Consider the following 13378-nt stretch of genomic DNA (forward strand, 5'->3'; position numbering starts at 1 on the left):
TAGATGGCCATTTTATAAGCAAGGTTGTTAAAATCAGGATCCTACGTTGGATCATTGGAGGTGTTTATAGAATCGGATCGTAGAATCGGATCGAGGATCGTAAGATCCTACCAAAAAAGACAAATTACATAATTATTTAATTTAAATAAATATTTCTTAAAAAGTATACACAAAATGAGCCTATATTCTATTAAAAAGAAGTGAAGATATTGTGAAAAATATAGGGCTTGTTTGGTTTGTATTTGAGAAACATGTTTTGAGATAAAAAATATGAAAATTTGTTTGGTTTGGTTTTTTTTCAAAAGATGTTTTGAAAAATTATTTTGAGAGAGTTTTAGAAAAAGTGATTGATTTGATATGTATGAGAGAGAGATTTGTTTGGAAAACTTGTAAATCAAACAAGTTTTGGAAAAAAATTTTGGAAAAATTTGTTTGGTTTGATTACTTTTGAAAACTTATTTATAGCGAATTTTTCTCAAAATTTTTTGAGAAACACAAACCAAACAAGGCTATAATACTCCATGTTAAATATACATTTAATATTATATAATAGAAAATTCGATGGTAAAAGTTTTGTATTTCATCAAAAAAGAAGGTGAAGAAGAAGAATTCTATAACAAAATACTTTACAATCTACAATAATGCATAAAAAGTAATGAAAAATATTTAACAAAGTTGGATATGAAAATAGATTAAGAACTAAAAAGAGCAACTTAACCGAATGATAAGGTTTATCGTTAGCATTCCTGGTAGAGCGGATTCGAATAACAAAAATAATCTCTCCAAAAATTGGGATAAAGTTGCAATCATCTTACCCTCCTTAGACTCTGTTAAAACTAAGTTTGTTTTTCCGACTAGTTAATTTTCTTAAATTACCGCAATATTTGAATGTTTGTTTCCTAGGTTATTTTTTTTCGTCTATTTGATTCAATACTACTTAATTTTTATTATTTATTTTGACCACATAAATGGGTATTTAGACAATAAACATAAAATTTACAATAAAATATGTCATACAATACAAAACAAGGCTTGTAAATTGGATCAGATAGGATCGGATTCGGATCGGGATTCCACGATCCTATAAGATCCCATTATTAGGATCAAAAGATCCTACCTATAAGGATTTTTTTTTACACGATCTGGATCGATTGTTCTCAAATGGATCGTAAGATCCAAATCGGGATTCTGATAACCATGTTTATAAGTCTAATGGTGAACTTTTGGGAGATGCAAAACGGCAAGTTTCAGATGTTTGGCAATATTTGCTTATTTATTCAAAGAGAAAATTTGTAAAGAACAATCTGAGTGTTACTTTGTGTTCTTGGGTGGTGCTCTTGCTTTTTAATCTTTTTGAACTATCTATATTGATTCTTTTTTGGCCCACAAGTGGGGCATCTTCTGATTTTTATTTTTTGTGTCAATTTTCTGCTGTATATATTTTTATATTTATTACATCTTTGTTGCCATTTGGTTGATTACCTCCCTCCGTAAGTTCCTTTTTGGTCTGACACTGGCACAAGCTGTGTTTTTGCTATATAGTTCTTGATTTTATTTTTTACCTTACTTTTTTGTTTCTTGAGTGTTCAAGTTACCTAATTACTTTATAATATCTCTTCACTCTATCTTATCAAGAGGTTTGTGCTATTTGTTTACAGTGAGTTTCAACTCATTCATGAGTTATGCCTATATGTACTATCAGCAGCATCTCAAAGAACTGAGCTTATGAGGGCTACACTAGCCACATTGCATGCTTTCCTTTCATGGATTCCTCTGGGATATATATTTGAATCTCCACTGGTTCGTACATTCTTCTTGCATATTTGATGTCAATTTTTTATGGAAAAAATGTTGGTTGTGAAGCTGCAATACTGCCACCCAGTGTCTAGTGCAGGTGGTAACTTCTACTTCTTAATTTAGGTAATGTGAATGGTTCAAGTCCCAGTTAATGGACATGGGTTCAGGGGAGTTTATGGGTAGGGAAGGGGCTATCATCAGCTTTCTCTCCCCTTGCTGTTGTTGGATCCAAAGAAAACAAAACAAAAAAGCGTTATTTGGGTTTGGTACTCTATATTTGAATGTTGTCTTTATACCCTGTGTTGTTCTCCCAATCTAACAGCTTGAAACGCTCCTGAACTTTTTTCCTGTGCCGTCTTATCGGAATCTCACCCTCCAATGTTTGACTGAGGTATGTTGTTGTTTCATTTTATCTATATAAAATTGGAATCGTAAGTGCTCCTGTGATTCTTCAACAGTCTTCATTTCATCTCTTGATGTTTGCAGGTTGCAGCCCTTAATTTTGGGGATTTCTATAACATGCAGTATGTTAAAATGTATAATATATTCATGGTGCAATTGCAGGTACTTAAATAGCTTACTAAAAAACAATTTAGAGCTTTAGGTCAAATTTTATTGATTTATTTTTGAATTAGTTATTATTATTATTTTTAATTCTGTTCTTGATTTTATCTTTTTTTCATCTATGTCTTTGGGTTACCTATGTATTGACTTCTGAGGTGATTTTTGATGTTCCGTAGGCCATTCTTCCTTCCAGTACTAACATCCCCGATGCTTATGCGGCTGGTACTAGTGATGAGCAGGTGACTGTCTCATATGCATATGATCCTAGTTGGTCTTAAATCTGTATATACTTCCATAAGTTCATTCTCTGCTTGTGGTTATTTTTTCAGGTGTTCATTCAGAACCTGGCTCTGTTTTTCACCTCATTTTATAAGGCAAGTCTTTTTCTTGTTACATGTTATCCTTGTATAAAATTTTTGAAACTTAAGCAGCCAGCTCAATTCAAGTTCCATAGATTAATCTTTGGGGTGAGTTGTGAATTCTATGGATTGCCAGTTCATCATCTATTGGTGTCAGCAACAGCAAGTGCTAGAGCACAGTGTTATTTCAATGTGGCACTTACTAATTGAAGACTTGAACTAATGATTGCTTTTTATCGATCAAGAACACATAATTGCATGATGAAATCCAGATTCCAGAAACCTTATGAAACGAAAACTCTGATTCTTCCCAAGGAGGATAAGAATGGCAGCTAAAGGACAATGTATCGAAGCTTCTTGCTTGATCAAGAGTTTTGCCATATTTTAGCCATTTCAACTTATATCATCCGAAAATCTTTGCTATATAACAAGCTTCTGTTAGGCTTTCCATGGCCTGCCTAATTCACCTTTAAAAGCAATCCTGGACCTTACCAGTCTGGGAACAGCTAGAAGAACATCACTGATATTTGAACATGCCTCCCACATGTGCCTGCTTTGTTTGAAGCATATGCATGATAATTTTATTTATTTTCCCGGCTGGTGTTTAAATTTATTTCCAATAGTGGGCTTAATAACTACACAACAATAGTTGGGTGCATCATTGTCACTCAAAATAGGAATTAATAACTATGCATCATGGCATAGGTATGTATGTGCTAAAGCTTTGATAAAACATGTACTTTAAACCAGTACATCAGTACAATAATTTTTTTTAATTACTTGTGCCAGGTCTTAGTATTAACAATTTTGTGTGTTGCTGAAACGGTGATGAAGGCTTAGAGCCTTGAGTTGAGGGCAACCTGGCAACTTGTTTGATATTTGCTATGTTTGTGCAGTCTCATATTCGGGTGCTAGAATCCTCACAAGAGAATATATCTGTGCTCCTATTGGGTCTTGAGTATCTCATTAACATTTCATATGTGGATGACACCGAGGTTTTTAAGGTATGTTTATTACTACATACATCTCTTTGCCACCCATTTGGAGTATAATAATATTTTCTGATCTCATTAGTGCTAATTTGACAGGTTTGCTTGGACTACTGGAACTCTTTAGTTCTAGAGCTTTTTGAGGCTCACCATAATCTGGATAATCCTGCAGCAATCGCAAACATGATGGGACTGCAGGTAAGATGGATTCTCTGTTAGAGATGATGATCCTATGGTTCTTTAGTATTTGTGTGGGTGGATTTATTAAAAGTTCCTCTTTAGTTTTTTGGATCACTGGCTTCTACCTTTTGTATCAGCTTCTTTTATTATCCCCTAATATGCCTAACATGGACATAATGCTTTTCCATCTTGTGGTTGTCTTGTCACAAGTTCATAACCCCCTTTTAACAATTCCTTGTAGGATTTTTTTTGTGTTGTTTTGTTTTAAATTTTGGGGCACTTACCAATCAGTCCTACTAACTAGATTTATTTACCTATATGTCCTGACGGATAAATTTATCACTGTAAATTTATTTATAAAAACAAGAGAGACTAATAAATTTTTCTCTTGATAAACTTATCACTTGATAATTTTATCAATTAGACTTAATGGGTAATAAGTCCCCAAAGTAGGAACTATTGATAACTTACCCAATACAGGAGGAAAGTGTATACTAAGAAAAAGATTTGGCATGTCTCCAATTGATCTAATCACATTACATGTCAATATCTGAGGATTCTCTTAGTGGAAAAAGTATTAAAGCCATGGCAAATCCATGTAAAACAATTAATAAAGTTTTGTGAATTTTTTTCCTTTACTTTTGATTGGGTTTTGGGGAATGGGGGGTTTATTAAATACATCACTTTATGTTTCCTGTCTATGGAAAAGTTAATTGATCTGATCTTGTCTGTGAATGTTGAATTGGCAGATGCCATTTCCTGGTATTGTTGATGGTCTTGGTTCACAACTGGTGCAGCGACGGCAGCTTTATGCTGGTCCAATGTCAAAGTTGAGATTACTTATGGTTTGCCGTATGGCTAAGCCTGAAGAGGTTCTGATTGTTGAAGATGAAAATGGGAATATAGTCCGTGAAACTATGAAGGACAATGATGTCCTAGTTCAATATAAGGTGTGCAATCTGTACTTGGCAGATAGGAATTCAAACCTCGTGGTTGAAACCTTATAAAATGGATAGTTGGTCTCTCTCTTTTTCTTCTTAGATATGTGGTTGGTCCCTCTCTTTTTCTTCTTAGATATGTGGTTGGCCTCTCTCTTTTTCATTTTATATGTGGTTAGCCTCTCATTTATATTTTTTTCTGTCAATTATATTGTTAAACCTTTAATGCAGACACCATATGTTCTATGCAGTGATGCATATTACTCCCTCAAAAATATAAAAATGATATATGGCTATCTTGTGTAATTTTGGGTTAACTATATCATCATTGGTGTTTGAAAGTTTGAATTTATCTGTATTTGGGGAAGATTTGGGGAAGAAAGATGGAGAAATTGTGCATTGTCTGATTTTTTATTTTATTTTTCTTTTTTTTTGTGTGTGTGTCATATTTGTAGGTTAACAATGAAGGAATTTTTGAAGTGCCCTATAAATTGTATATATTTTTTTTTTCAGTGGGAGGTCCTGATTAGTGTGGAGGGAATGGTATTATGGTTCTTGAGTTTTGAATGACAGCAATGTACTGGTTCTTTTTTTAATTAAGTAAAAATACTTTTCTAGGACTTGTTCATAAAGTAAGTCAGTTTTTGGCAATTCATCAATTCTCTTCAATATTATGGCCATACAAAACTGTGATTGTTCACACCTCTCTTGCAATTATCAAGAATCACCTAAGGATTTTAATATGTGGAAACCTTCTTTATGTCTTTGTTACTCCTCCAGTGGCTGTTTCTAATTTAAACTACAACGTAACAGATCATGAGGGAAACACTTATCTACTTGTCACACCTTGATCATGAAGATACTGAAAAGCAGGTAATAGTTTACACTTTACATTGACCCTTTTTGTCTCCATGTTTTCATTTTAGTAAGGATACAACACTTAATGTTCTGCTTTGTCTCCAATGTTCAATATATAGTGGTACTTTGTATACATTTTCTGATACCAATAGCATGAAAGGCTGACACCTTATCCTTGTCATGGGTGACTCTGTTGGTTTCATGTCTTCATGTGGCATGGATTAACAATTGATGATCAACAACTAAATCTCTAACAAAAAATAGTACATGAGTGAGAGATAAAGGTCGATGCACTTCAATTGATTATCCTGATGATGGAGTCTTGATAAGCACGGTGTTCTTTTGAAGGACCTAAATAGTGTAAATATTATTTTTGTTCAACTTAAAATATTCATTGGACAATGTAAACAAATGCCTCTATTCTTTAAGACTTAAAAGAAACTAAGGCAAATACTACCACTACCCTACAATTATGGGATGATGATGATATAACTATGCGTTTTTTTATGGATGGCGCATGGACTGGATTAGTTGCAAACTTGTGATTGGGCTGTGATAGCCAACTTATAAGAAGCCCAAAAAATTAGGATACAAACATGGTGGGGATACGGGAAAAAATATTTTTATTTGCTATGCATATGAATATAAATTTAGGGCATAGCAATTTGGAGGTATCAATTTATATGAGGCTGTCTTTGTTTTATTTTATTTTTTTCCCATTTTGTTTTTGGGCTTTCTAAAATTATAAAAAAAAAAATCCATGAATGTGTCCTGAGGCGTCTAGACACAAGACATGCGTGTTTGTGAAGTGTTCTCGAGGTGACCTGTAAAAAAATAATAATTTAAAAAATTGACGTGCCATGTGGCACGTTCGACACATGGACTCTCGTGTCTGCACCATGTTTGTGTTTGTCACATGTCGGCCACGGACACAACACCTATTTTGGAGTCTCCATGCTTCCTAGTTGGTGGTCTAGACTAAAAGTTCATAAAAAGTAATCGTGGTTCTCTTTTTGGCTTTGCCATTGATTCTTTTTACAGCATAGCTAACTAGGTTTTACTTAGTTTTTAAATAGATTTGTAGGTTTGAGTTATCAACCATAATAATCTTATGTGAACTGATCTTCATTTGAATTCTTATTTGACCCAAAGGGTGTTCTCACAGGAAGAATTCATCTTTTTATAATATTAGCAAAATTTTCTTTTTATTGTTAACTTTTACCAACCCACATCTGATAAGCTTTCTTATTCATTGGTTAGGACCCTCCACCCCCCGCGGGTGTTTTCATTAGTATGTGTTTTTAATACTCCAGATTCCTGAGTTCAAATGGTTTGTAAGGTTATTCACTCAGCACATCATGGCTATGTTCTTGGAGTAGGATGTTGTGCAGTACAGTGCGCTTAAACTCGGATTATGCAATCTAGTAATGTGTAATTTTTTTTTCTTTTCTTTTTGGGATGATATAGATGCTGAAGAAATTGAATAAACAGCTGAGTGGTGAGGATTGGACATGGAACAACTTAAACACATTGTGCTGGGCAATAGGATCTATATCTGGGTCCATGATGGAGGAGCAGGTATGCTTCTTTAACTTATAGCACAATTTCTTCAATTGTTTTGGGTATCGTAACATTTTATTAGCAACATATAAGCTCTCATGGTTAATGAGGTGGTTTATGTTATGATGTTGATATGTGTGTGACCTTTTTGTGTTTAGTTTGTTTAGCTAGTGTAGGTAGATTGCTGATATGTATGCCACTATCATCTATGTGGGTAACATATATGTCACTATTTGTTATGATTCTAAATATTGATTGCTATTGTGCTGAGACAATTTCGGGTCATCCGATGTGATGATGGCTATTATATGTTTTAAGTAATCCATTTTACTTCTCCTTTGATCGTACAGCTTGCCTATTTAGTTCTCGATATGTAGAATGTTGAAACTTTGCAATGTGCGGTTTTTAAATTTGTTTGTCATTGTCAAGCCATGTGATTTTTCGTTCTTTTTTTAATTATTTCAGGACATATGTGTGTTACCATTTTTTTTTTAAAATTGTCTTTTTCAGGAAAACAGATTTCTGGTGATGGTAATTCGTGATCTACTAAATTTGTGTGAAATCACAAAAGGAAAGGACAACAAAGCTGTTATTGCAAGTAACATTATGTAAGAATCTTTAGTTAAATTCTCTTCTCCACTTAAAATCTTCCTGGTTTCTTTATCTTCCAATCTTGTCACAGGACAGAATAATGCTTTGGAACTTTGATGTCATTCTGGCTGAAAAGCCTTTAGAGAATCTAATTTCTTTTTCATTTACTGTGTTTCTGTTGCCTGATATTACTGCCTCTTAAGTAGTACAACTTGGTATGCTGCAGACTGTAGTTGTCAACTGTAGTAACTATTATAATTGGACCTTGGGGGATCTAGTCTGTAAATGTTTGATCAGGATGATCAAAATTTATATTCGTTTGTGTTCTTATTTTTATTGCATATTCAGGTACGTTGTTGGACAGTACCCAAGATTTCTTAGGGCCCATTGGAAGTTCTTGAAGACTGTTGTGAATAAGTTGTTTGAGTTCATGCATGAAACGCATCCCGGAGTTCAGGTTAGTATTACTCTTGTGATATATGCTTCCAAAATCTAGGCGTGTTTAGTCCCGAAAGTTTTCCAAATTGACTATATTTTTGCTGGGCAAGTGTCTGCTGAGAAGCCTCTCGTTTCCCTCTTCAATTTCAGTCATAGAGTTATACTGAAACCAAATTAATCTCAGAAAGGTTGTGTAAGCATTTCTATATGCCATGGCAGCTTCAAGAGTCTTAGTTTTATTTGAAGGTGAATTAATAATTTTGGGTTAAATACAGTTTACACCCCTAGGCTACCTTGAATTCCATGTTGTTCTGTTGTTTTTCAATTGTAAGAATCAACCCTCCTACATTAATGGTCAAGTTGCAATATCAACCTTTTGGTAGTTTCCGTTACATGGACTACTGGCCCTCACGGAAGAATGACATTGCAACTTGATCGTAAGTGTAGGGAGACTGTTACAATTGAAAATGAGTTTCCCAGGAGTATGATACATGTTTTATAGAAATATACTGCTGTTTGCTGTGTAGTATCAGTGTGCTGTGGTTTTAAGCTCTGTAAGTTCAGCCTATATTTGCCTTAGCATTGGTTATAGTGTCATAGCATACTTGGGCATATGTGCAATATTCTGAATTATGTGTTGAAATCCATTTGATCACATTTTAAGGTTAGGATTTTATCAATTGTAACTTCTTGTTTACCAGCTGATTTGTCCTATCCATGCGTTTATTTTAGACTTGTTAATTATGTTCTAGTTTTTGTTATAAAATTTGGAGTGTTTATATTGTTTCAATTGTTCTAGTTAATTACTTCGATAGCCTTTCTTTATATCATAAATGGAGTTTGTGGTGTTACATTAATTGGGTATTGTAATTCCTGTCTTGTTCATCATCTATGGCCAGCCTTTTACCTTTTAATCTTGGAAAAGTAAATTACTAAAGTTAAAATTTGTGTGTGACAGGATATGGCTTGTGACACATTCTTGAAAATTGTTCAGAAGTGCAAGCGTAAATTTGTTATTGTACAGGTAATATTATTTTAATCTTGTTGGTCAAATGTCAATTTTCCATATTGGATATAACTTTGAATGTGTCATGCTTTTCTTCTATTGTTTCCAGCTTGGAGAAAGCGAACCATTTGTATCTGAGCTTCTAACAAGCCTTCCTACAACTATAGCTGATCTTGAGCCCCATCAGATTCATTCATTTTATGAATCAGTATGTTTGTCTGATTTTTTGATAAATAGTATGTTTGTCTGATGCCCCAATATTAGACTGTATAAAGGGTGGTCGTGAAGTAACAATTGCTGTTCTACTGTTTTAGGTTGGTAATATGATTCAAGCAGAATCTGATCCTCAGAAGAGGGATGAATATTTGAAAAGGCTGATGGAGCTTCCAAATCAGGCAAGCTCACATAAAAAATGCTACTACTTCCAGGAATGCATGTGCATGTGTTCAAGCCCCATGGTAGTCATTATGGTTACATTTTTCTGTGCAGAAATGGGTTGAAATTATAGCACAGGCACGCCATAGTGTGGATTTCTTGAAAGATCAAGATGTAATCAGGACTGTCCTTAATATATTGCAGGTATGTTTTACAACTAAGACAATTTTTCTTGAGTCAATGAAATTGCATTATTTGCTCTACGTTGAGAACTTGGTTCTCTCATGAGATAGAGCATTATTTTTCTAAGCTTCTTCTTCTTCTTCTTCTTCTTCTTCTTTGGGGGTGGGGTGGGTATGCTGTGTTTGAGTTGATGTGAAATTGAAACCATTTAGGGAGTCTTTGGCAACCCATGCTTTATTATTTGACTTTGTTTTACTGCAACAGAATACACAATTTATTTTATTTTATTTTATTAAATTTTATTTATTTTTTTAGCATGGAGATATTTGAACATAATAATGGTATTTTTTTGGTCATCGAACATAATAATGGTGTCATTACAAAAAATTGTAGACATGCTCTAGATTGACAAGAAGAAATGTAAGTGTCATTGTTATCTACTTTTTTCTTTCTTTCCCTCTGCATTGGCTATGGCGGGGAGTTGGCTAATATTACATATCGCAAGAGATTTATTGTAATTTGCTATTAATGGGTTCCATTCTTTGTATCATTTGGATCAAATGGTTGTTTTGTTAGTAACTTATAATGTGAATAAAGGTTCACTTTGTGGATTGAACTTTGTGATAAATTAAAGAACTTATCCATTGAAGGAGTAAAATTCATCAACCGTGACTCATGGTTTATCATTGGTAATATATTTAGCGAAACACATTGGATACTTTTTGCCGCTAAATCTTTTAGCTTTCTTTTTTGGGTCACCTTCTTCAAGATTATTTCTTTTTGTACCTTTCTTAAAAAGTATTTTGTTCTATGTTTCCCTAGCTTTTTAGATAGCAGATTGTGGATCTGTATACAAGATTCTTAACCTTGATAGGCTTTCTTATACATATCACTGTCACTTCATGCTGAAGCATGATTCATATAAAGTCATTTTGTTTTGCATGGCAGACAAATACAAGTGTTGCCAGTTCACTTGGAACATATTTCTTATCTCAAATATCACTGATCTTTTTGGACATGCTTAATGTATACAGGTATTATTTCGGATTACAATTTTAACTTAAATACTTTCAGCTATATAACTTTTTCTTTCTTTATGTGAACATCTGAGAAATCTCTCTTTGGTCTTCCATCATGAAGTAATGTTGTGATTTGTGTGATCTCTTATTGTTTGGAACAGAATGTACAGTGAGCTCATATCGACCACCATTGCAGAAGGGGGCCCCTTTGCATCTAAAACATCTTATGTAAAACTTCTGCGGTGAGTTCAGTAATTGGGATTTTTTTGTATTGGTTTTTCTGAACTTTCTCATGTCCTTTTCTTTTTATTTTACTCTTGAAACAGCTCAGTAAAAAGGGAGACTCTTAAGCTCATTGAGACATTCTTGGACAAGGCTGAAGATCAACCGCAAATAGGAAAACAATTTGTTCCTCCAATGATGGACCCTGTACTTGGTGATTACGCTAGGAATTTGCCTGATGCAAGGGAATCTGAAGTCTTGTCACTTTTTGCTACAATAATTAACAAGTATGCAACCTGTTTTTATTGTGTTTATTGATGCAAATTTTTGTTTTCCAACTAATAAGAGGGGTGATATGTTGCATTGGAAAATGCTTGCTTATGTCAACAAGTGCAGTTAGCATTGCTAAATATAAGTGCATTCTCAGAATTTTTAAATGACATTTTAGTTGTTGACCTTGATACTCAAGCTTTGATGGGATGGTGGCGGCACCACTTTTGGATACTATTTAAGGCTCTATTTGGTTGTGTTTTGTAATCATGATTCTACACCTTGATTCAAACATCATGTTTGGTTAGAGTTCTTAAAACACATTCCAAAACTCCGCACAAAACACTCTGTTTGAGGCGCGGTTTTCAGAATTTTTTTTTTCAAATTTGGTCTAACCGGTCGTCCGGCCGGTTGACCGGAACATTGAATTTTTTATTTTTATTTTTATTTTTATTTTTTTTTTGCAATTGATATGTTAATTTTTATATATTCGAAAAAAATATTTTCTGAATTTTTTAAAAAATTTTATGTGCTTTAAATTAATTTTGAGTTGTATGTTTGGTTATGAGTTGTAAATTTTTATATCAAATATCAAATGTCACATCAATAATTCCCCACTCAATTCAAAACTTTTTTCAAAACTCTTTACCAAACAAATTTTCCACACTCAAATCATAATTACAAAACTCTACCAAACGCAACCTAGGTTTTGAGGACACGGCACTGGCACCGGACCTTGCGATGTCCATGCTTCTAACTGAATTAGACTCTAGGCTGCCCGGAAAATGGTTGTCGTTTTATTTTCCACCATTTCCCGAGTTTTTATGTGACCACCTACTACTGGTGATTTAAAACAGGGGCACTTACCAATCAGTCATATTAATTAGACTTATTTACCTACAGGTCCTAATGGGTAATAAGTCCCAAAAGTAGGACCTATTGGTAATTTACCTTTAAAACAATGCATTATTGGTTAAGCTTGAGGTCTGATGCCTTGTACTACAGTTTTTCATTCTGTAACATTCCATTTTCCTTATCTTTTCTATTTATAGGTACAAAGGTGCAATGATAGAGGATGTGCCTCGAATTTTTGAAGCTGTGTTTCAATGTACCTTGGAGGTGAGGATGGAAGTTTCTTTAGTTATAAAAGTAATTAGCATATCAAGAATAAATGTTTTAGTGTGTTCCTTTTGTTATAAAAGGTGAAGTTGACACCTGAGGCAAAACGAGAGCAAACTGCTCTGATATTTGAAAGTAAAATGGCACTTCTTAGAAGCCTTTCACTTCAGAAAGCTAGATGATCTTTGAGGCATAAATAGGCACTTTTTTAATTTTTTTGGTCTAACCCAATGAGTTGTACACCTCTGAGGGGGAACATGTTTGCAATCTACTGCTCTTATAAAACTACCCGTTAACCAATTTTTTTGGTTAATTCACTAAGAGGACACCCTGTCTCCATTTATTACAAATGAATTGGCTTGATCCAAAACTAATTATATCCACTGCAAAAATGAGGTATTTAGAAACAGAAAGATTTCTTCAATGTGGCTAGTTTTTCTTTATTCAAGTATTAAGGGAAGGGGCAGACCTAAATTGACGTGGACTAATGTAGTAAATAGAGATATGAGTCTCCTTAATTTGACTAATCAAATGGTCTTTGATAGAGTCGATTGGAGAAGAAGGATTCATGTAGCCGACCCCATTTGGTGAAACTTGAGGCTTGGTTTGGTTTGGTTTAATTCCAAATATGTTGTTAACATTTTTTTATGATACCAGTGCTTTCTTTGTTCTAATTAACCTTGTGGAAATTATTCTTTTGTTAACTTGTTAGTAGTTGTTAATGGGTTTTTATTATTTTATCATTTACTTGTATTAAAATTAATTTTTTTTAAAAGCTTTCATGATGTTGATTTGAAGTTCAGACCTCATCTCACAGTGAGTGAACCAGATGTAATGATGGCCGCACATGAGATTGCACGAGACCACTTCGATTATGACTCGGGGGATGCGAACATTGCTTGAGCGCACT

At 33.9% G+C, this 13378-nt stretch overlaps 1 protein-coding gene across 3 annotated transcripts in view; it reads left to right on the forward strand.

The window, feature by feature from the left end:
- The window catches only part of LOC114299729 (protein EXPORTIN 1A), a 32740-nt gene that overhangs the window by 7737 nt on the left and 11625 nt on the right, over positions 1 to 13378 (forward strand). For all 3 annotated transcript variants that reach the window (XR_014339017.1, XR_014339018.1, XM_028244646.2), the window contains 20 exons: positions 1659 to 1800; positions 2120 to 2188; positions 2284 to 2361; positions 2538 to 2600; positions 2691 to 2735; positions 3617 to 3724; positions 3809 to 3907; positions 4639 to 4839; positions 5641 to 5700; positions 7153 to 7263; positions 7756 to 7853; positions 8185 to 8293; positions 9233 to 9298; positions 9390 to 9488; positions 9595 to 9675; positions 9770 to 9859; positions 10787 to 10872; positions 11019 to 11099; positions 11184 to 11366; positions 12402 to 12468. Coding sequence is in view for 1 of the 3 variants with exons in the window: in XM_028244646.2 (XP_028100447.2) it covers positions 1659 to 1800; positions 2120 to 2188; positions 2284 to 2361; positions 2538 to 2600; positions 2691 to 2735; positions 3617 to 3724; positions 3809 to 3907; positions 4639 to 4839; positions 5641 to 5700; positions 7153 to 7263; positions 7756 to 7853; positions 8185 to 8293; positions 9233 to 9298; positions 9390 to 9488; positions 9595 to 9675; positions 9770 to 9859; positions 10787 to 10872; positions 11019 to 11099; positions 11184 to 11366; positions 12402 to 12468 (1936 nt within the window). In the remaining 2 variants the exon portion in view is untranslated. The remainder of the gene's footprint in view (positions 1 to 1658; positions 1801 to 2119; positions 2189 to 2283; positions 2362 to 2537; positions 2601 to 2690; positions 2736 to 3616; positions 3725 to 3808; positions 3908 to 4638; positions 4840 to 5640; positions 5701 to 7152; positions 7264 to 7755; positions 7854 to 8184; positions 8294 to 9232; positions 9299 to 9389; positions 9489 to 9594; positions 9676 to 9769; positions 9860 to 10786; positions 10873 to 11018; positions 11100 to 11183; positions 11367 to 12401; positions 12469 to 13378) is intronic.

Source organism: Camellia sinensis, chromosome 8 (genome assembly GCF_055761805.1).
Source record: "Camellia sinensis isolate YWXY chromosome 8, ASM5576180v1, whole genome shotgun sequence".
Lineage (NCBI taxonomy): Eukaryota > Viridiplantae > Streptophyta > Magnoliopsida > Ericales > Theaceae > Camellia > Camellia sinensis.